Raw genomic sequence first — 22,309 nt, 5'->3', positions numbered from 1 at the left:
GTCTGCATCCTTCCAGGACTGGCCCTTTTGCTGAAGGCAGGACATTTTCTAATGGCACAGAGCCATATGCATCTATGTGATTTTCTGTGCCACAAATTTCCAGCTACATGGGGGGAGGGAGGTGATAAAAACACAATGCTTATCAAGATTTGGGGAAATCATACAATGATAACTGTCTTTATTAATCCATAAAGGCTTGCTTCCAGAGCCTTCTGCCTTCAGGCCAGTCTCTCAGAATCACTCAGTATTTATTGAGCATCTCCAAGGTGCTCGGGATATAGCAGCAAACAACACAGCTCACTCTCATGAATCATTCATTCCAGTGTGGGGGTGGGGCAGATAAAAAGCACATAAATGCTTTGTTGTGATGGTCATTAGGCCTGTTCACCAGTAAGTACCCCAGTTGTCCTCTTTCTCTTTCTGGCCACATGGTAGGATTATACTTCTTTGATCACTTCAAGGGAGTGGGTGTGCATGACCATGTGGCTTGCTGTGGTCAACGGAACATGAGCAGCGTAGTGCATTTCACTTCTAGGAGAGCCTGTGACAGCCAGTGTATCTTACTATATGGCCCCCTTCCCTGACACAGCAATCAGCAAAGCAGCAGGTGGTGGAAGTGCCATCACCTGGGCCCACAGTGAGCGATGTGGACAGGTGACTCATGATGGACCCGAGGGTGCGTGTGGGATAAACCCACTGGTGGTCTGGTAACTTTAACAACCAGCTCTCCAGGGGGGAACAGAAGGGGGAATGTATATATGTAGAAGTGGGGGGTGCATATGTGTATGTGCATGTATTTATTATAAACTTCATTGATATAAAGAATGTAATTTGCAAATAAAATATACAGTACTCTATATTGAGACTCCATATATCCAGTTGAAATTCACAGAATACTTTGGTTCATTTTTGCTGAAGTCTTGCATTCATAATTAACCCATGGTGGCAACTGATAAATGAGTTCAGTTCCAACATAAATGTTGCTAATATATTCATTTATGTTAGCTAGTAAGATGAAAGTGAAACAATGAAGACCTCACAATGGTGTGAGCGACCTCTGCCAAGTCAGATGGAAGATTCTGAACACTGGAATATGCCTCACTCTTTCACCGTGTAATGGCTGCAGTCGTGGCACGTTTTTCAGTTTAATCTGCATCATAAATCTCTTCCCTATGGCTTTCTTAAGTCTAGACACACACCAAAAAACAAAAAAAAACAAATAAAAATCAAACCCTGATTGGTAGCATTTACTGATTTCAGAAGTATATAAATATTGTTAGGATGGCTGATTTCAATGTGTCACTGGAAGGGAAGTTAGGTCGAGAGGCCCAGCAGCCCATCATTATATAGTATTTTCCACCACACAGATGAAAGAGATATAAATAACCTCAAGCACAGAGATAACCGTAATATGTAGTAATAACAGACTAATATACATAAATAGTAAAATGCAGTAAAACAAGTGATACATTTTGAGTATTTGTTGTCTTCATTTTGAATATCATTTTCGTGGTAAGTTCATTTAATTTAACTTTTTATAATGACTATGCCTCACGAGTGGCTCACATATTTCCTGGAAATTTAACGACTGGCTCTCTCGAGCCAGCAAAGCTGGCTCAGTATAGCACTGGATAACCCTTCATGTTATAAGCCACTGCATCTCAGGATCCGTTACCGCAGCATTATTTAGCCTGTCGTGGCTAAATCAGGGAGCAAGAAGGCTCTGGATAACAGCAAATCCAGGTGAGTGGGAGGTCAGATACTCCTCTCAGAAAAGGTGACATTAGAGTAGTGATCTCAAAAAAGTGAGGGACTGAACCATGCAAATGTCTGAGTGAAGATATCTCAGGCATAAAGAACAGCAAGTGTAAAGGTCCTGAGGTGGGGACTCTTAGTATTTAAGGAAGAGCAGGGAGGCGGTGTGGCTGGAGCAGAGAGCAAGGAAGAGGTGGGTGGAGGCATAAGAGGCTGGAGATGAGTCAGAGGCATCCATGAGCTAGATCACAGGTGGGCTGTGGACTGTCATTAGACTTTTGGCCTTTTCTTCAAGTTAGATGGAGACCAAAGGAAAACTTTGAGCAGAAACCTGACATGACGACTTGATTTTAAAAATGACCACTCTGGCCCTCTTTGTTTTCAAGGAGGCGGCCGAGCAGCCTCCCCAGCAGACCCAGAGATGCGGATCTTTGTGAGACCCTGATTGGCAAGACCATCACCCTCAAGGTCGAGTCCAGTGACACCACTGAGAATGCAAAGCTAGAATCCAAGACAGGGAGGGCATCCCACCTGACCAGCAGTGTCTGATTTGGTCCCTCAAATAGCTGGGGGAGGCCTGCGCTCTCTGCCTACAATGTCCAGACAGAGTCCACGCTGCACTTGGTGCCTGGTCTGCAGAGTGGCACCATCGAGCCTTCCCTGCACCAGCTCGCCCGGAAGCACAACTGCAACAAGTGCTGCCCGCCTGCATCCCACGCTGTCAACTGCAGCAAGAAGTGGCCACACCAACAACCTGCACCCAAGAAGAAGGGTAAATAAGGCCCTTACACCATCTCCTCGGCCCACGTGGCAGCCTCCTGCCTGAACCCTGTGGCCCAGAAGCCTCTGGCTGCTGGTTGGAGAACAGACCACAGGAGGGCAAGAGAGGCAGTAAGGAGACCCTTCGGGTGGTGGTGGTGCAGAGGGGAGGGGGTGGTGTGCTTGGGGCAGACTGGTTCCAGTGCAGGGGCAATGGCCAGATTCCAGCTCTCTACCGAAGGAAAAGCCAGCAAGAGTGGATAAAGGCCTGGGTGTGGGTTTGAGAGGGACAGCAAGGACGTCTTCCAGAGTTGGGGCCTGAACAACTGAAACAACGGAGCTGCCATTTACTCCCTAAAAGGAGTGTGGTGGGGAGCCGATGGGGAGGTTGCAGAGTTTGGACCTGGACAACCAGACATACATGTGAAGATTCTGAGCAGGCTGAGCTTCAAGAGGTCCAATCTGGAGACACGTAGGAGCTGCCAGCATGGAGCTTGTGTCTGAACTCCCGGCACTTGGTGAGGTCACCAAGGAAATGAATGTGAACCAAAAGGAAAGTGACTAGGGGACAGGAAAAAATTCGCAGGCAGCTCTACATCAAGGAAAAAGCTGGCCGACCCTTTTCTGGCACTAGGAACACGGGGAGGAACCGGCCTGCACGGGACGAGATGAAGAACATCCGACTCCTTCGATTCCAGGCCGCCCTGTCGAGTGCAGACCCCTGGCTGTGCCGCTCACTTGTGAAGACCTTGGCTTTCAGTTCATGGTCCTCCCCTCTCCTAAGCTCTATCACCCTGGGTGACTTCAGTGCTTTATGTAGGAAACCCCTGCGAAGCACAGGTCCCTCAGCTTGGCGTCTTGTCTCCAGTTAGGCCACCTCGGCCTTGACAGCCTGCAGACCGGATCACCACCCCAGCTGCTGAGCCTGAGTCAGATCTTCAGATTCCCTCCCCAGCACTCTGACCACCCAGTGCTCTCGCTCAGCTCCTCCCGCGGTATCAGTCCTTTGTTCTTACTGAGGCCTCTGCTTATTGACTCCCAGGTTTTTCCTACGTACCACACCCTCCCTTCACCTGTCTACACATCGAGCTTCGACTCCCTGGTCCAGCACGCCACTCGCTGACTCTCCAATATTAAAAGCTTCCTTGCCTGACGTTCTCACTTTGCATCTGTCCTGTGAAACCCTAAGCCCTGGAAAGTCATCCGTCTGCCATCTCTTCGTTCACAGCTGGGTGCGGTTTTGGACAAACCACATAACCAGGCATGTTCGTGCCAAGAGATCATTAAAGTCACTCTTGACTAGGCTCTGACGCTAACACTGCCTGACATTCCTACTATTTCTCACCAACTCCTCTACAAAAGTGTCTTCCCTCTCACCAAACTAACCCCTCCCTCAGCCACCCCTTTCCTCTCAGCTCGTGAGTGCTCTCGCTTGCTTCCTTCTTCTAGAGAACACCCTCGACGCCAAGCCTAGATCTCCAAACCCACCTGCGTCCATACCCTGCTTTGCTCTTCGCTTCTGCACATTAGAAGCAGCATCTCCCCTTTCCCTGGCCCTGACCTTTCTCTTCTGCTTTCATTGGATCTTTCATCTGTTCAATAGCCATTCAACAAACAGTCAGTGAGCACCTGTCAAGGCCAGAGACTTTTCTAGGTGCTGGGGAAAAAGGCCCCACTTTCATGGAGCTCACACTCTAAATAAAAGTATAGAATAAGTCTATGATGATATGTGCTGTAAGAAACATATAAGGTACATAACATTGTGATGATAAATGCTGTAAGAAACATGAAAGGTATATAATAAGTCCACAATGGTAAATGCCGTAAGAAACATGCAGAGAGGCAAGGGGGCCAGCGGCTCATGGAGGAGGAACTTCTATTTTACATGGAGTAATCGGGGTGTGCTCCCCGAAGAGGTGGCATTTAAGCAGCAACCTACCAACACGAAGGAGCATTTGTACCAAGAACTCAGAGCCTTTCTCTACTGATAAGCTTATGTGGTGGGTAAGGCACTAGAGTATATATGAAGTGAAGATTTTTTTCTAATATTGAATGTAATTTTTTCTTCAATTTGCCATTTCGTGGGGTGGTAGAAATGTAATTTCCATTAAGTTTAGGTCCCACCCACAATGTGGCTAATGAGACCTCTAAGGACCTCTCTAAGCCCATCTCACATTACTCTGAGCATAAGAGCAAAGTTGGGAAGATTCCTCCAGCTGACGGGATGAATCTTTCCAAGGGAGCCACACTTTGGAGCCCAGGGGTCCAGACTTCAAGTCCTCCCACACTCCCTGTCCACGAGGAAAGACGGAGGGTCCTTTAAGACAAGTAGAAGGTCGCTCACAGGCAGCCACCGTGGCACCGTGAGGCCCTGGCTGGGAAGTCAGCAGCAGCGCCAGTCCTCAGCCACACTGGCCAAGCTCCTCCATCGTCCCCTACACCAGGCTTCTCAGTCTCCTGAGACACTTGTTTAAACTGCACATTCCTGGTTCCCAGCCCCACAGACACTGAGGCTGCAGACCTGGGGCAGCGGATTCCACTGTAGGTGGTCCCGACAGTGTGTGCAAAACACTGGCAGCGCGTGGCAGGGGGCATCTTGCCCAGCCCGGCCAGCTAAGGGCTGAGGAAACGCTCCTTCAGGAGGCCCCTCAGTTCCAGGGGACAGGCAGGGAGTTCTGCAGATGCAGCTTAGCGTCTGGACGTCAGCAAGACACTTCCCCAGGGTCACACAGTCCACCACACACACTGGAAAATGGAGTTAGCATCCTAAACAAGTCCAGCCGTGTGAGGCCGGGATCCCTGCGAGGATGTAATGCCAGGACCGATGTAAACTCCTGCATTCACTTGGAAAACCCAACAAATGAGCGCCTGCTGCTGGTGCTGGCTCTCAGCAGCAGGGCACATTTTTAAAAAAAGAAAGAGAAAGAAAAAGAGGGTGGGTTTTAAACTGGCTCTAAACTCAGTACGAGAAGTGGTGCAGTGTAGACATTCAAAAATACTTGCGATACTGACATGGATGGTTTTTCCTTTCTGTTCTTATTGCACTATGTCAGACGCCCTTCTAAGCACTGAAATACTTACTGTTAGTCCTGGTAATAAGTCTCTGAGGTGGATACTATTAACCCCATTTTATAAGAGAGGAAATTGAGGCACAGGGCAGTGTCATAACTTATCCAAAGTCACAGCGGGTAAGAAGCAGAGCCAGAATTTGAACCCAGTCCTAAGGTGTTCACAGCAAGGAGCCTGTGGACCACCCCTCCGCCTTGCCCTGGGCAGACCACATCATGGTCTGTGTCATACCCAAGAGGAAGGGGCTTCCAGGGCAGAGCCACGAGCAGGTGAAGGAACTCAAAGCCACGTCTGAGAGGAGCATGGGAGCTCGTGTGCACGTTTCGCTCGGGGAAGAAACCTGGGAGCAGGGCGTTGGGCACTGGGGCAGAGTCCAGGAGACTTCGAGTGGCTGCCTTCGCACATCACCACGGTTATCTTCAGAGAAGAAGGTGGGCTGAATACGTAGTAGTCCTGAGGGTTCACGTAGACCAACAGTATGGGGAAACCGGCTTCACACACGAGGGAACACTGCTGTCCCAGAGCAGCCCCAAGAGCAGACAGTCGGGTCTTCCAGGGGAGGCTGGGAGGCGACTCCTCAGGCAGGGCGGAAAGTACAACCTAGGGTGCTGGGGTCTAAGGACAGAGGTGAGACGTGCCAAAGTCAATCTCACACGCCATTTCACCAGAACTCGCCCCACCCTGGAGATGCTCTAAGTCCAACCACACCCCAAAAACCAAAGACTGTGGCATTTTCATTTACTCACTTGTTCATATTTATTCAGGTCAAATATTTATTGAGCACCTACTATGTGTCAGGCACTATGTTGGGTAATGGGGGTACAGTGACAAATGTGACAGATAATGTCCCTCTCCTAGTGCGTAGAGCCCAGCACATTGGAAAGATCACAGACTCCAGAGAGGGCTGCATGTCTTGCATTGGACTCTGGCATGTCTAAGCTTTGTGACCATGCACATAGCACTTGACCTCTCTGAGTATGTTTGTCCCATCTATAACATGAGAATTTCTACTTCGTAGAATGGTGTGAAACTTAAAAGAGGCCCAGGACATGGCATGCGATAAGTCAGCGTTGGCACTTACATTAGTTAGGGTTCTTAGTGAGCAACTGAAGCTAATTCTGGTTGATTAAGGCAAAACAGGATTTCCTAACTGGATTTTGGGTAATTCACACAATCGTGAGAGGCTGGAGAACAAGGCTTAAGGCCAAGCTTCCATCAGCAATGCCCATAAACAGTCCCGCAGAACTGGCCTGATGAGAGAGCCACTACTGCCCACTGTGCCCCAGCAATGCCACGTGTGGGCCATAGCACGTATGTGACCTTCCAACTGTTACCACACTGACCCCACCGGCCTCCAAAAGAAAGCCAATGCCTCGGCCACTATCTTTGCCTGAAAAATGGGTTCTGGGCAGAACTTCTCCGGCTTGGGTCTCATCTATGCCTGGGGAGTGGAGTTCTCAGGCTTCCACTTTGGGGAGGTAGGACTCAGAGCTGGAACTTCCTCCAATGTTCGACAAATGCCAGGCAGCCAGAACGTGACAAATGTCCACTGGGGTCCCTTGCCCAGGCTGTTCACCAGATACACACCCAGCCTTTTGCCAGTCCTGCAAACTCCCGGGCCAGATGCCTCTGACCCTCCAAAGCCTCCCTGCCCCCACCCTGCAGCCCTACACATCACTGAAGTTCTTCCAATACATCTCCTCACATGCGGTCCCCATCCCCAGCATAAGGACACTCTGGGGCAGGAGACTTGAGGAGGGGTGGGGGCCCCAGGGCTCCTGGGAAAGCCTAGTGAGCAGGCTAGTGGGACTAGGACCTGACTGGGAAGGGTGCAGGGTGGGCTAAGCCCGCCACTGAGTGGCTATGATGAGAACCACAGGGGGGCCCCGTGTTCCCTCCCACCCGCTGCCCAGACAGCCGCGGGCCCCCAGGGCCTGGGAAATGAGTGTTCCTCGTCTTGGTTCACGACTTGGGGTGGCCTCGTCTGCTGAGCTCTGAAGGAGATAATGACAGCCGACACTGGCTGGGTACCCACCGTGTGCAAAATGCGTTCATGCAGTAATAACAATTACATGACAATATTCATTATTGCCATAGTGACTGTCATTCATTGAGGGCTTGCTATGTGCCAGAAACTTTAAAAATACCGTCTCTTGACCCTCTCATCAAAGCCGTAAGGAACACGTGTTTGCTCAGCTGGCATCCGCTTTCCTTCCTTCTCTCAGCAGCACCTCAGTTGGATGACAGGCAGAGGGAGGTTTCCCCTTCAACTCCCAGGACTTTTATTGAAACTACTGGCAAAAAGAAGCTCTATTCTCACTGAACCCATGAGAAAAGGTGCCATGCCGAGGAGAAAGAGTGCCTGAGATTGAAACCAACGCACAAAAAGCAGGGCCAACTCAGTGGCATTGGGGCCCTGGATCCAGCCGTGACTGACAAAGTCATGGACTTTTCAGTTTCGAGAACCAACATATCTCCCTTACTTAAGTCTATTGGGTGGAATTTGTTTTTACTTGAAACAGAAAGGATCCTATTAATTTCAATTTAATAAAAGAAATCAGTATGTGGCCCTAGCCAGTTTTGCTCAGTGGTTAGAGCATCGGTCCACGAACTGAAGGGTCCTGGGCTCAATTCTGACCAGGGGCACATACCTTGGTTGCAGTCTCGATCCCCAGACCCGGTCAGGGTGTGTGTGGTGGCAACCAATGTGTGTGTGTCTCTCTCTTTCTCTCTCCATATCTATAATCTTATCTACATCTATATTATATGTTATATGTTAGTCTCCTATAGGTTCTATTTTTCTGAAGAATCCTGATACCAGTGGTAAATCACAGAACTGGAATTTGAATAGAGATCTGTCTGACTCTAAGTCCAGTGCTCTTCACTTCTCACAATTAAAGTTGGCTTAGGAGAAGTAGTCATGCCTGAGTATATGGACGCCTACATGTATCCTCTTGCTCCAGTCTGCTAGGAATGTGCTGATAATCTCGAATCTTTATCTCCATCCCAAACTTTTCTTCCAAAGCCCACATGTGAACAGGCAACTGTTTTCCCAGCATCGTTACATCATTGCAAAAATAAATAAGTAAACAAACAAACAAACAAATAAATAAAATACAGAAGACAGAAAGGAAATAGACCAAAATGTTAATGGTGATGGTGTCAGGGTAAAAAATAATGAATGACTTGCTTTTCTCTGTTTTCTAAGTTTCAAGGATATGCTTTTAATCTACTATTACACTGTTAATACAAAAAGAAGCAAAGGCGTTTGCACCAAACACATATCCCCACTCTTTTGTAACAATTGAGATGGAGACCATGTCAGAACAGTATGTAACTCCGGGGTCCTATATTTCTTGCCCCCAAGGCCTTGGAGGGAAAAACAACAAAAATAAACAAAAAACAGCCACTGCCCAAAGCTGAGGCATCATTATAATTTCTGAGTGGTGCGAATGACCCCTAGATGAAAGTGCTCCAACTAAATGATGAATAAAACGTTAAACATTCACTAGAGCCTAAATCCTTGACATCATTTAATTCACTAAGAAGGAATAGTAGTAGCAGCAGCCGCGGCAGCAGCAGGGGCCTAGCCAAGTACCTGACGACAGTAGGTGCTCAACACTGAGTAAGTGTCTGACCAGCAGGCTGACTGCTCCGCCGCCAAGGTTGGACAACCTTGGCGGCGGAGCAGTCAAGTGTAGCCAGCTCGCCACATGGTGGCAGTATTACTCCATGCCAGGCAGAGGGGGCGGGCACAGTTTCCACCTGGCGCTGAAGGCCGGGCTCCCTTTCCAGGCAGAGAAGTCCTTCTGAGCTTCCAGGGAAGGGTGACACACAGGGGCAGTGCAATGAGATGGGACAGCAGGGGGCCACCTTGGCTCAGGGCTCACATCTTGGCTCAGCCTCAGGCAAGTCACATAAAGCCTCTGGTTGCATTTCTTTTTTTCTTTTTTTGTTTTGTTTTTGACTGAAACGGGAACAGGACCTTGCAGGGCTGTTGAGAGATTGCAGTTTGACGATGCTTGTCAAGGATCCAGTGTGATGCCTGGTACATAGCCGCTCAGAGAGTGTTGGTTGCTACCTAGTTGTTAGTTACTATCTCGCTGTTGTTAGTGATTGTGGTGCTACTCACCATACACAGAGATCCTAAGGGAGCCTCTTGCCCCTGTGGACACACAGACTAAGCCTGTAACTGTTTCCTGAAATTGCTTCTTCATCCATAATAAGGTGGGAACTTAAAAGCAAAGGGTGGGTACAAGAGGCAAGAATTGTAGCTACTTTTTTTTTTTTTTTAAATAATGAAAGGATCTATGTTTAGGGCATAAAATCAAATCCAATTTTTGAATTCTCTTTAGAGAGGGAAGAAACAGCACCAAATTCCTGCAGCTTCTTCCCCTTCTAAGCCTTGAAGGTAAAGCTATCCCACCATCCATGGTGAGGGTTTTGTCTAACAGGCATCTCCAGTCCGTGTGGCGCCGGACTCCAGGTGGAGATAAAGAAGAACATACATGTACATACTCTTCTTTAAGTTTCTAAAGTATGACTGATGACAAAAGGCAGAGCTAGGATTGTTTACACAAAAGTCAGAGCAGAGTGCACGAGAGGAGAGAGGCTTACAATGATCTCCAACTCTCGGATTTACTACACAGTGGAAGGTGACCAAGGGCTCTCCAGTTTTTGTTGAGGACATAATAAAAAAGTGAAACATAAGTACCACACATGGGATTTGGGGCCGTGGAAGTAGCAGTTGTGAAAGTAGGATTCATAAAGTTTCTCTAGGAGGAATATATTTGAAATGCAAGTCACACATTTTAAAAGTATGTTTCCTCTGTGTTTGAAGATGAAAATGCAGACATTGACACTTAAAAGGTAAATCACAATGATCATAATGTATGTACACCCGTGCACAAGGTCCCTAGTTTTTGTCAATGTAGCAAGTAAAGAACAATGGTCTGAACGGCTGTGTCGGACGTGAAGGGCTATGTTATTCTGTGTCACAAACAGGTCCAAAATTGCTGTGCATTATAACTAGAAAGGTCTGTTGCTCATTCCTGCCGCATGTCCATCAAAGGTAGACAGTCATCTCTGGTCCCTGTCCCCTCACTTGGGGACTCAGGCGGACACAGCCTCCACCATCTGGTTCCTGGGGTAAGTGGAAGAAGGGCTAGCTTGCATGGTGAGTGGCACACTGGCTCTTAAAGACTCTGCCCTCTTCACTTCTTGCTTCCCACACAGCACTAAACAGAGCAAGTCACCTGGCCACAGGGAAGCGAGATCCTACCTTGCACCTGAAAGGAGGAAAACTGGAACTTTGCAGACAGCCCAGTGACCACCCAGGGCTTACTAGGACGCATATTTTAGAGCAATCAACCTGTCAAGTATGTGATTTGCTATAAAACATATTTTGTGACCGTAACAATGTTTGTCCTGCAGGATGCACCTCTCTGGGAAGCCCAAGGTAGAGAAACTATAAACATCTTACTCGTTTTCCGTCTAAAATAACTCAGATTTGAGCTTCCTCCCTACTGAGCAAGAGGTTAACTCATCTATTCAATGAATCTTTATTTAGTTCCAACTAAGCGACAGGTGCTGGGAAAACTAAGACAAAAATAAAACAAAATCCCTGCTCTCGAGAGATTCGGAGTCTAATTTTCCCATCGTCAGATTTATAGGGCTGGGGCTGGGAGGGACGTCTGGGCTGGACAGAGACCCATGTAGCCATCAGCAAGATGGAAGTGACTTCTGAAGACGTCACAAGTGTCTGTGGCTGCTGAGTACTATTATTCCAGCTTGACCTAGGAGCAAACATGCCTGCCCCCTCTTTTGCATCCCTCCTGCCCAGTCATCTCCCCCATCTCTTGCCTGGGCTCTTGTCTCTTCCTTGCGTCACCCTCTTCCTATAGCTTCCCTCTTTGCTACCCTGTGCCCTACCCGTATCTCTGGAGTCCAGGTACAGGAGTTTCGTGAAAACAGTGGAACACAAAGTCAGTGATTTGTAATTAGGACTGTCAGCCCCAAAGTGTCAAGAAAGACCCTGGGGTTGGAGACTATGCCTGTGTGTGTGTGTGTTGCAGGCCTCACAAATCTGAGAGGAAAATGGGCTAATAGTAACAACCTGTCACTGCTCTTTCTCCATCCATTCCCACAGGCTCCAAGGTCATGGTAAAGTAGCCCCCATCTTTCTGAGAATTCCCAGGGCATGGCTGGTAGTAACAACCTGCTCTGCCACATACTGCTACTCCTCACGAGGCATCTCAGTCCCTCAGGACAGCCACTGTGGTTGTGCTGCTGGGTCCCCAGGTCCCACCACCTCCTGCCCCATGCTGAAGGACTCACTCTGCAGAAGCTGGACTTGGTCTGCTCCCAAGAGAAGAGCGCCCTGGCCCCTTCATGCTGTCCCCGCTATGGGATACCCAAGCCGGACGTGCACCAGTGCCTTGCGGAGATTTCAGTCCAACAGCCCCTGTTCTCCATGGGGCTCAGACATGCACCAGCAGGGCCTAGGCCACACAGCAGTCAACAGACGATACTCAGAATCAGTGGGGACCCTCTAGTCTAGAGTGGTCCCCTGCCTGGACACCTCTCCCTTTATGGTTTGCTCTTTCCCCAGGGACTCCTCAGTCCCTACCAAACAGATTTCTGTAAAGCGCTCACAAATTTGCCAAGAGGTCCCAAGTGTTTCCCTCTCTCTCTCTCTATTTATTTATTTTTTAAGAGAGAGAGTGGAAGGATGGGAGGAGAAGGGCGAGGGAGTGAGAGAGAAGCATCCATGTGAGAGAGACACATCAGTGGGCTGCCTGTAGCACGCTCCCGGAAGGAGAGGGATCAACCTGCAACCCAGGTAGGGCCCTGGAGCAGGAATCAAACCGAGAGCCCGGAGTGCAGGGGGCCAGCGCTCTAACCACTGAGCCACACCAGCCAGGGCGAAACTGAACCTTTCTTTAAAAAAAATAGACTGGAATCCCTTTAATGGTGTGTGCATGCGTGCAAGGCGCGGACACGCTCTACATCTCGGTCTGCTCTAGATCCTACGAGTCCCTGAATAATGATGCGAAAACTGAAGGTCAGAGAGGTTACATACTCTCCGAGGGTCTCAGGCTACTAACAGCAAAATCGGTTCACACCCAAGCCCCCCTCTGCCAAGTACACCGGGGTTTTCCCACCGTTTGGGGCCCCGCCCCGGAGAGATAGCCCCGCCCCCGCCTCCCCACGCACACCCTCCTTATGAGAAAAAGAGGCAAACACGGGGCGCTGATTTAGGGACCAGGGAGGGTCACTTGGAGCTTCTCTCTCTACCTCCCACCCCCCGCCCCCATCAGGGACCCTGCCCCCAGCTGGGCTGTGGATTAGCTGCGGGCGGAGCAACTAAAGCCGGGGTAGGGAGTCTGAGCCGGGACCACGCCCACCCTGGCCACGCCCACCCTAGCCCAGGCCCTGACCACGCCCACCCTAGCCCAGGCCCTGGCCACGCCCACCCTAGCCCTGGCCCTGGCCACGCCCACCCTGGCCACGCCCCCACGGCCCCTGGCCGAGGTCGGACGTGGTCTGCGCACAGCCGCCATTTCCTGCCCGGCCCTGAGCGCCCCAGGTCAGTGCAGCGGGGTGACCCGGGCCCGCCCTGGGACCTGGCCCTGACCTCGCTGGCAGAGCCGAGCGGAGAACGCAGGTTTGGGCCGCAGCCGAGGGGACGGTGGCTGCGGCGGGCGGGGACCTCCCCGGCAGCCGTGGGATCCAGGGACGCTGCGGAGCCGTTGCCGGGCAACGACGCCGTGGCCCCGCCCCCCCGCGCCGGGCCGACGCGCGTCTGGGGGGCGCCTTTCCGCGCCGTCCCCTTGGCCGCGGCTGCTGCTGAGTGGGACTTGGGGCGCGGACGCTGCCCCCGCCCTGGCCGCGCTGCGGGGGTTCATCGCCCAGGCTGGGGGCGCCCCAGGGGGCTTGGCGTCCTCCCGCGCGAGCTCCGAGCCCCTCCTGCCCCCGGGAGCCTCGGGCGAGTGGACTCGCCGCGCCGGGCCTGGTTCCTGGGCCCAACGTGTTAGAGCTGGAAAGAGCCCCCGCTCTTCTGTGTAAGCCACGCGTCCGCAGCCCCGTCCTACAGCTAAGGCTTTACCTCCCCTTTTGTCACTGGCGCGCCTGGGGCTTTAGTTAGTCCCCACGGCGGGCCTCCCGTGTTACCATTTGCGTAGAATGAGCGAGGACCCTGAGGCTCAGAGAGGCCGTGGCCTTAGCTGAGGTCACACAGCTTGTCACTGGTGAAGCCTCAGAGATCGAGTAACAGTTTGTGACAGGTTTCAAATTCTGTTACAGGTGCATTATGCGACTACTAAACCTAGTTGTAAATCAGATCACCTAGAGAGTTTTTAAAACGAGACATTTCCTGGGTATTATCTCAGGTTTGCTGACCAAGGATCTGTGGCGCTAAAGCTGAGGTTTCTGTGTATTTAACGAGTTTTTGAATGATTTTTATGGGCCGTGGATGAGCCTTTGGGAACCACTGGGTACACCACGTACCTTTTCACTCAGAAACAACGGGGAGGTAGGTAATCTAAAGGACCCGGAGAAGGGAAGACCCGCTGGTGCACGGGGCCATCACCTTCTAACCCCTTCAGCCAATTTGTGGTTTCTGTTCACTCCTAGAAACAAGCCAGATTAGATTTAAACAGTTTTGGACATTTAGATGCAATTGTCTCCCATCTCTGGTTACCTGTTACACCAGGCCCAAGCTTCTGGCTGAGCCAGCCTGTCATGATCAAAGTCAAGTATTAGCATCTGCCTCCGTCTCTGGAGGCTTGTCCACTGCTCTCCTCCTGCTCTCCTTCCTCCAGGTTCCTGAATCACAGTGGCTGATGTGGGCTTTGGAGGAACATTTTGCAGAGTGGTTTCCCCAGTGCAGGGGGGCCTGGCAGGTCTCCGGAGGTATCACCACACATAGTGCCCCTTGGCCTTAACAGCAGTTGAGTGAAATAAATCACCCTGCTGTTATCATTCATGGCATTTATAAACACAGATCTGCCTTAAAAATAATCACTTGGCTCTTAGTCTTAGAAGAATACTAAACCTGACAAATCCTGCCTAGTGTTTTGTTATTATTAATTTTCATCATTTATGCTGCCTCCCTCAGGGATTCTGGTTCACAATGGCTGGCGATCAGGAGAAAGACTTGCAGAAATTTCTTAAGAATGTGGATGAAATCAGTAAGTACCAGTGAGTGATAAACAGATTAAATTCTACTTTAGAGAGGCGGAATAACTAAAAAGAAATGATTAAGTTATTTTCTGGGTCACCTGACAGATTCATGATTCTTAAGAAAAAATGTAATTGAAATTAAACAGAAGGGGCATTGAGAAACAAGTAATATTAGAGCCTGGGGGTGTCGTATTTTCTGGCTGTTAATTGGTGCTTGAGAAGCTGTTAACGTTCTGGTGGAATTCAGCCGTATTTTGCCTTTGCCGTGTTTTGCCCGCTTCCATGGAGAATCAGGTCAGAAGTCTCTAGGCAGGAAGACCCCCTTCCCCAGCTAAGACAGCGGGGTCTCAAAGGGCATACCTGATCCCACAGGCCACGTTCAAGAAATTCCAAAGTGGTCAGTTCCTATTCAGACTTCAAGGAGCTTGTTTGAGGATGGAACTAAGCAGAAAAACAAACCCTACAAATCCAATAGAAGTGTGTTGAAATGGCTGCCTCTGGCAGGTTCTGTGGGTCCAAAGAATGAAATAGTTTTTAAAATAATTTGGGTAACGTGATAAATGATACATCCATAATGTGTTCTTTGTGTTCATCATGGGCCTCTCCTCTGCCCATCCCTAAATGTGCTGTAGACTTCTGGCCTTGACCCAGGACTCATCTTTCTCTTCAGGTGATCTAGAAGCATGTGGTTTTAACTACCACCCGTTTGCTGACGACCCTCACATCCCAATTGCCACCCAGCCCTTGTTTCTGAGCCAACTGCCATACCCACTGTATCCCCCAAAACACTGCAAACTTAATGCTTCCAAAATTGAGTTATCTCTTCCCCCTCTGTCCTTTCCTCAAATAAAACCTGTTTCTCCTACCGTCACCTTCGTTCTGGTTTCAGTAGGTGGCTCCACCATCTGGAAATTTACAAGCACATTGGATTCCTCCCTTCTCTCTGCCCTACTGTCAGTCAACCGTCAAATTGGGCTGCTTCTGCAGCTCCTGCCTCCCCAACCCTCCCTCTGCTCTGGTTCTTTTACTCAGACTATTTCAACAACCCTCTGATTGTTTTTCCTGCCTCCAGGCTCACACTCCCCACAGAGTAATGTATCTGAAATGCAAATCTGACCCAGACACTTCTCTGCTTGGATTCTCTCCACAGTCACAATAAATTTCAAGCTCTCATCAGGACTTAAGTCCTCCCATGACCTCTCCTTACCTCTGCCTCTCCCTGACTCACACTTGTGCAGCAGCAAAATGCCTTTAGTTCTCTAACCGTATCCTCGTGGTTCATAACGCCGCATGATGTCTTTATCATTCCCTCTGCCTCCTCATCTTTCTCTACCTGGCTAACTCTCATTCATACTCAAAAGTTCCTTCATGTACTGCCCAGTACATCTTTCTGTGGGGACGGAACTTTGGTATAACCTGCACTGTCCACTATGGTAACCAGTAGCCACGTGTGGCAGGTGAGTGTCTGAAATGTGGCTAGTGTGACTAAGGAACTGAATTTCTAATTTTATTTTATTTATAATTCAACTTTCTTAGCTACATGTGTATGGATTCTATACATTCATTTCTTGGGTTCTTGCTATGTATTAAATATGGCTAAACACTGGAGAGTACAGTAGCAATAAACAAGAATTACCTTCCTTCACCGTATCTACTGTCCAGTGGGGAAAACAGGCACTAAACAAATAGTTTCAAGTATATTACAAAGAGACTTGCAAAGTGCAGGAGACTCTAACTCAGTTTACGGAGGTATATTAGTCTGTTTGGGCTGCCGTGCAACATATATTTTCTCACAGTTCTGGAAGGTAGGAGTCCAAGATCAAGGTTCTCCTCAAAGTATTCTCTAGATTCAGTACAATTAAGATCAAAATCCTAAAAGTGTTTTGTTTATAATTTAACATGCTGATTCCAGAATTCATACAGAAGAGCAGAGAGCTAAGAATAATCAATCAATAAATAAAATATAATCAAGACCGTTTTGCAGAAAAATAAGAAGGTGGGATAACTGTTGTTACCAGATGGTCCAAGATTTATTAAAAGGTGATAGTAATTCTGCAAGGTAGTTTGGTGCTGACAAAGTTGGGTAATCCAGGAGAGTGGAATGACCAGCCTAGAGCAGATTCATACATGTAGATTCATACATGCAACACAGCACATCAGTGGGGAAGGTGGTAACTCTTCAATAAATGGTGCTGGTACCCTACATGAGAGTCAACTCCAGGTAGATTAAATGCCTTAATGAGAAAGACAAAACTTAAAACTTTTAGAAGACAACACAAGATAGTATATTTGTAACCTTAAAATATACAAAAGAGTCTCTTCAACAATTCTCTTTAAAAAAACAGATGAAAAGACAGAGCATACCCAAGGACAAGATATTTGCAAATATATGTAATCAGTTCAAAATATATAAGGAAATCATAAGAAAAAGACAAACAACCCAATAGAAAATTGGCCAAGAATAGGAGCAGGCAGTTCATAGAAAAGGAAATCCAAATGGCCTACAAACTAATAAAAAGATGCTCAATCCCAGTCATATTCAGGAAAATGAAAACATCACTGAGGTATTCTCATTCATGAGACTGGCAACAATTTAAGTTTGTTAATAGCAAGTGTGAGAAAGGATGTGGAGCCAATGGGAACTCTTGTAGACCGCTTGTAGGAGTAAAAATTGATATAGCAATATCCTGAAAAATATATTGCATATGTGCACATGAAAAGATGCACACAGATATTCAATTTAGCATTTATTTTCTGTAGCGAAAAATTAAAATTACATAACACCTGGATGTCCATCAGTAAGAATGGATTAACTATGGTATATACAGTGATTTAAATGAATCAACAGGTTGCAAAAGAATGCACATTTTATGAAACCATTTATTTAGGATGATTAAATACACACACATGTAACAATGAAATGCTCAGTCTCTGATTCTGTCTTAATTTTAGCCTGAATTGTTCCCATGGCCTTCCGGCAAATAGCTCCTACTATAGATATACTAATCATTAGAGGAATTCTGCTTGAGCCTAGAGTTTTTGGAAGAATAGCCCCATGCCATAAGGTACCTCTTCCAAAGAGGTAGGGAGATATGTATAAAATAATGTTTGTTTATTGAAGATTTGCAGGAGCCTCAAGACTGGACTCAGATCATCTGGGGAACAAAGGGATTTAGACATTCTCCGCTCTTCCTCAGATCCCTGTGGGTGCCCAGATGTCTGGGATCTGGATCATCAATCACCTCTTGCCCCTCCCATTTTTTCCCTTTGATTTAAAAGGAGCCTGAACTTTAGGCTTGGGGAAGATGGATTTGAGGAACCTGTAAGGACCCCATATTCTCAATTGGGTGTCTTCTCCATCAATAAACCTTCCCTTACTCCAAACAGACATTTTGAATACTGGCTTTTTAAAGTGTCAGGCACATGAACCTTTGGACCGGTGACACATGCATAAATGCTCTAGTAGATCGGAAAAATGGCCACAAATTCCTGTCTTTCCATCAAGAGTAGGGCCTGTTTCTCCATCTCTTGAATCTGGGTTGGTCATGTGACCTGCTTTGGCCAAAGGGATGTTTGTAAAAATGACACAAGCAGAAGCTTGAAAAGTAGGTGTGCAGTAGGGCTTACTCTCATGCCACTCTCAGAAACCCCTGCCAGAGGATGAGATACCCTTTCCCTAGTCGCCCTCATTGTTCCAACCAACAGCCAGCCAACGATCAGAAGAGAGCCACTTAGCTGACTGACAGCTGGCCATGAACATGTATGAGCCCAGCTGAAACCAGAAGAACTGGCCTGCTGATCCCAGCCCAAATTGCTGACTTAGAGAATTGTCAACTAACTAAAGCTAAATAAATGGTAGTTGTTTTAAGCACTGAGTTTTGGGGTGGTGTGTTATGCTGAAAAAGCTAAATGATACAAAATACTAAACATTAAAACATGCTAGAGAAAGTTACTTATTAACTTACAGATGGTGTGGAAACAAAAAATGTCATATTTTTGTTTATTTGAAATATTTGACTAAAAAAATGTGAACATTTACTTCGAAGAGTGCGTGGGAAATGAAGAAATAGGAACAGGAAAATGCCTTTAAGTAGTTTAGTTGTGAGGGGGAGGAGACAGGGCCTTGGGAGAGGTGGAAAGTGCGGAAGTACCCATAGGAAGAAGCTGGCAGAGTGGGAGAGGTTGAGATTGTGAAAGGCCATGATTAATTGGTGATGCAGATTCCTGATTATGTAAAACAGGATCCTGGTGTGGTGAGCACAGGGGAGATTAGCTTCCTACACAGGAGGGATACTTTTCCCACAGAATGGATATGAGGTTGGCACTCTGTAGTTTGGTGGCAGGAAGTTGGATTTCCTATCTGGTGGCACCTCTTTCCTCCCCTCATTAATAAGCAAGGTCATCTGTTTGAAATGGTCAGGTTTAGATTGGAGACAATTTTGTTTTGTTTTATTGAACTTATTGGGGTGACATGGGTTAATAAAATGATAGAGGTTTCAGGTATGCGATTCTTTAATGCATCATCTGCATACTGTATTGTGTGTCGTCCGTTCCCCCCCCCCCCCCCCCCCCCGTCAAGTCTCCTCCCATCAGCATTTATCATCCCTTTACCCTCTCTTACCTCCCCCACCCCCCTGGAGATAATTTTTTAAAGTTCTTCAGAGAAAGATAGGATTGTCGGTGGGAAATAGGCTCTTCCATAGCATCGCAAGAAAAGCATTTCAAGGATCCACATGTGGGAGATTGTGATATGGATGTGGCAAGATGATTTATTTGTGATTGCGGCCCCTGAGCTTCCAATGTCCCATCACCCTCTATCCACCATATTAAATCAGGGCCAGAAATAGTCAATGTCCAGAAATCCTGTGCCACATTAAAGCTTAGTCCCAGGCGAGCATCCAGCTAGCTTAGCTTAGCTTCATGGCTAAAATCCATTGCTTTGCTGTATGCAGGCTCCCACCTGGAGCGTGCATTTGGAGTCTGCAAGGTTATCAGCAATGTGGCTGCTATGCTGCATGGCTATGGACTGAGAACTCGAGAACCCACAGGGCTAGTATGGGTCAGAGAGGGCAAGGGCGGGGGGGAGACAGAGAGACAGAGGGGGGAAGCTTTTTCAAAATAACCAATCAACTTCCTAGACTTTCCCTAGCTCTCAGTGGGGTTCATCCCCTGATGAATGATCACTTTCCCAGGTTAGACCCACAGTTCTCTATGGTTAAGTGCCTCTACCTGTGCCATTTTGACTTTATTGCACATGTGTTTACCGTCCCCTTTGACCTGCAGGGAGTGAACTGGTAGTTGCCTGGGGGTGGGGGTGGGGGTGTGAAGCTATAGCTTCTTGGTGAAGCAAACAGGCCTCTGCTTCCCCATTGAATATGCTCAAAAATGTCTGACTTCCCCTCCCCTTCCTCTCCTATCAATAATTAGCTAACTACTAGGGTAACAGGATGACTTGCCTTAGTGTTATATTGTGATTTATGATAAGAAATACATATTTATTCATACCTGTTTCTGGCACAGACCTCCCCAAACCCTTGTCATTTCCTAAGTGATTGGAAAGATAAAGATGTTCATAACAAACCCCTTTCATCCGTACCTGAATTCATGTTACTAGGTGACTTTGGATCCTCAGGATGGGGCTGGTTGCCAGTGGAACCAACCTTGTGATTGGACTGTTGGAACTTTCAGTCCCACCCTCTGAGGAGGGGAGAGGGGCTGGAGGTTGAATCGATTCCTGATGGCCAGTGATTTGATCAGTTATGCCTGTGTAGTGACACTTCCATAAAAACCCAGAGGGCAGGGTTTGGAGAGCTTTCAGGTTGGTGAACACCTGAGATTTGGAAAGGGTGGAGCACTCTGAGAGCTTAGAAGTTCTGCACCCCCTTTCCATATACCTTGCCCTATGAATCCCTTCCATCTGGCTATTCCTGGTAAGTAAAATGTTCCTTTGAGTCCTGTGAGCCACTCTAGCAAATAAATCAAACCAGAGGAGGAGGTGTGGGGACCTCCAATCTGTAGCTGTTTGGTAAGAAGTAATGGTGACAACCTGGGCTTTTAACTGGCCTCTGAAGTGTGGGGAATGGGAGGGTGTGGGCAGTCCAGTAGGACTGAGCCCTTAACTTGTGGAATCTGCTGCTGTCTCCAGGTAGATAGTGTCAGAATTGGGTTGACTTGTAGGATACCCAGCTGGTGTCAGAGATCTGCTTGGTGGTGTGGGAAACACACACACACAGGAATTGGTGTCAGAATTGTACCAGGGTAACAGTACGATTGCTGAGCATCATTGGCAGTCCGGTTGAGTCAGGACCACTCCCCTCAGGCGTCCGTCTGTCTTTCTCTATCAGTACTCAGCATGCCTAATAAAGGCCCCGAAAGTGAAGAGTTGGATTCACTTAGAGTTGGAGTTTTGCCTGGCAGGTGGGGTGGTGGCCAAGTGATGGACCATGGAACCTAAGCTGGGTGGGCAGTAAAGTGAAGACAGGTAAGGGTAGGATCAATGGCTGTTATTTTGTGATCTCAGAGCTGCCTTTATTTACCTGTTTGTCTCCCACACATGATTGTAAATGCTCTAAAAATAAGGATCTTTTTTATTCATCATTGTTACCTGTACAGCATTCTGCATAATATCTAACTCATAATAAGCTCTTCATAAATTGTTGAATTAAACAAGTGGCTTAACATTCTTTTCCTTGAAGGCCATGGTTAAATTCTCCTGAAGCTTTTTCCAGGCAAAACAAATCCTTTTCTTAATTTTTTTTTCATTGGTTCTAATTGCTCTAATTTTTGTTTTCTATTTAGAACCTTCTTTAAGAAATGGGAGACACTGGTTAAAGGGTATAAACTCCAGTTATAGGATGAATATGTTCTGGGGGCTTAACGTACAGCATGGTGACTGTAGTTAATACTGTATTATATAGTTGAAAGTTACTCAGAGAGTAGAGCTCAGATGTTCTCACCATACACACAGAAGTAATTATATGAGCAGATGGATGTATTAACTAAGCTTATTGTAGGAATCATTTCACAGCATGTATCAAATCATCATGTTAAACTTGCACCTTAAACTTGCAGCATGTTATATGTTAATTATATCTCAATGAAGCTGAAAAATAAGAGTCTCCTATGCATGCTCCACACTGTCCTTCCTGGTGAGCAGTCTTCACTGCTAAAGACCTTGTGTGAACAATTCACATCCGATTTGTTCTCTAGCCAGTTTAATCCAGGAGATGAATTCTAAGGACCCGGTTGTACAAGAGAAAGCCATCCTCAAGACAGAAAAGAGGCTACTGCTCACAGGGGAAGACCAGGACAAGGACAGATGCAGGACCACCGTGGACAAGACCATGATCAGTCCTGCACAAGCTCCTGCGAAGGTTTCCTTTCTCTATGGTGGACTTCTATACACAGACATAGTGAGGGGTCTGCACTGAGGCAGAAGGGGTAGTCGCTTAATCTCAAACTGTCTGGTGACGCTGAAATAGTTTTGTTTTTTTAGATTTACTAGATCTATTTTCCATAAGGAATTATAAACTCTGTTGTTGTT

General features: G+C 47.6%; 1 protein-coding gene across 6 annotated transcripts in view; it reads left to right on the top strand.

Annotated features, from left to right (window-relative positions):
• Window positions 1–13,102: 13,102 nt before the first annotated feature.
• Window positions 13,103–22,309, top strand: part of TTC12 (tetratricopeptide repeat domain 12) — a 44,231-nt gene continuing 35,024 nt past the window's right edge. For 4 of the 6 annotated variants that reach the window (XR_014000065.1, XM_081155222.1, XM_081155219.1 and 1 more), the window contains exons 1-3: window positions 13,972–14,116; window positions 14,702–14,774; window positions 21,976–22,139. Coding sequence is in view for 5 of the 6 variants with exons in the window: in XM_081155222.1 (XP_081011348.1) it covers window positions 14,057–14,116; window positions 14,702–14,774; window positions 21,976–22,139 (297 nt within the window). In the remaining variant the exon portion in view is untranslated. Of the gene's footprint in view, window positions 13,172–13,368; window positions 13,647–13,971; window positions 14,117–14,701; window positions 14,775–21,975; window positions 22,140–22,309 lie in introns of those variants that run through there. The other 2 variants (XM_081155221.1, XM_081155220.1) reach the window with 2 other exon arrangements.

The sequence above is a fragment of the Miniopterus schreibersii genome (assembly GCF_964146895.1).
Source record: "Miniopterus schreibersii genome assembly, chromosome: 12".
NCBI lineage: Eukaryota > Metazoa > Chordata > Mammalia > Chiroptera > Miniopteridae > Miniopterus > Miniopterus schreibersii.
The sequence above is the reverse complement of the archived record's forward strand: the minus strand, read 5'-3'. Positions and strand labels throughout refer to the sequence as shown.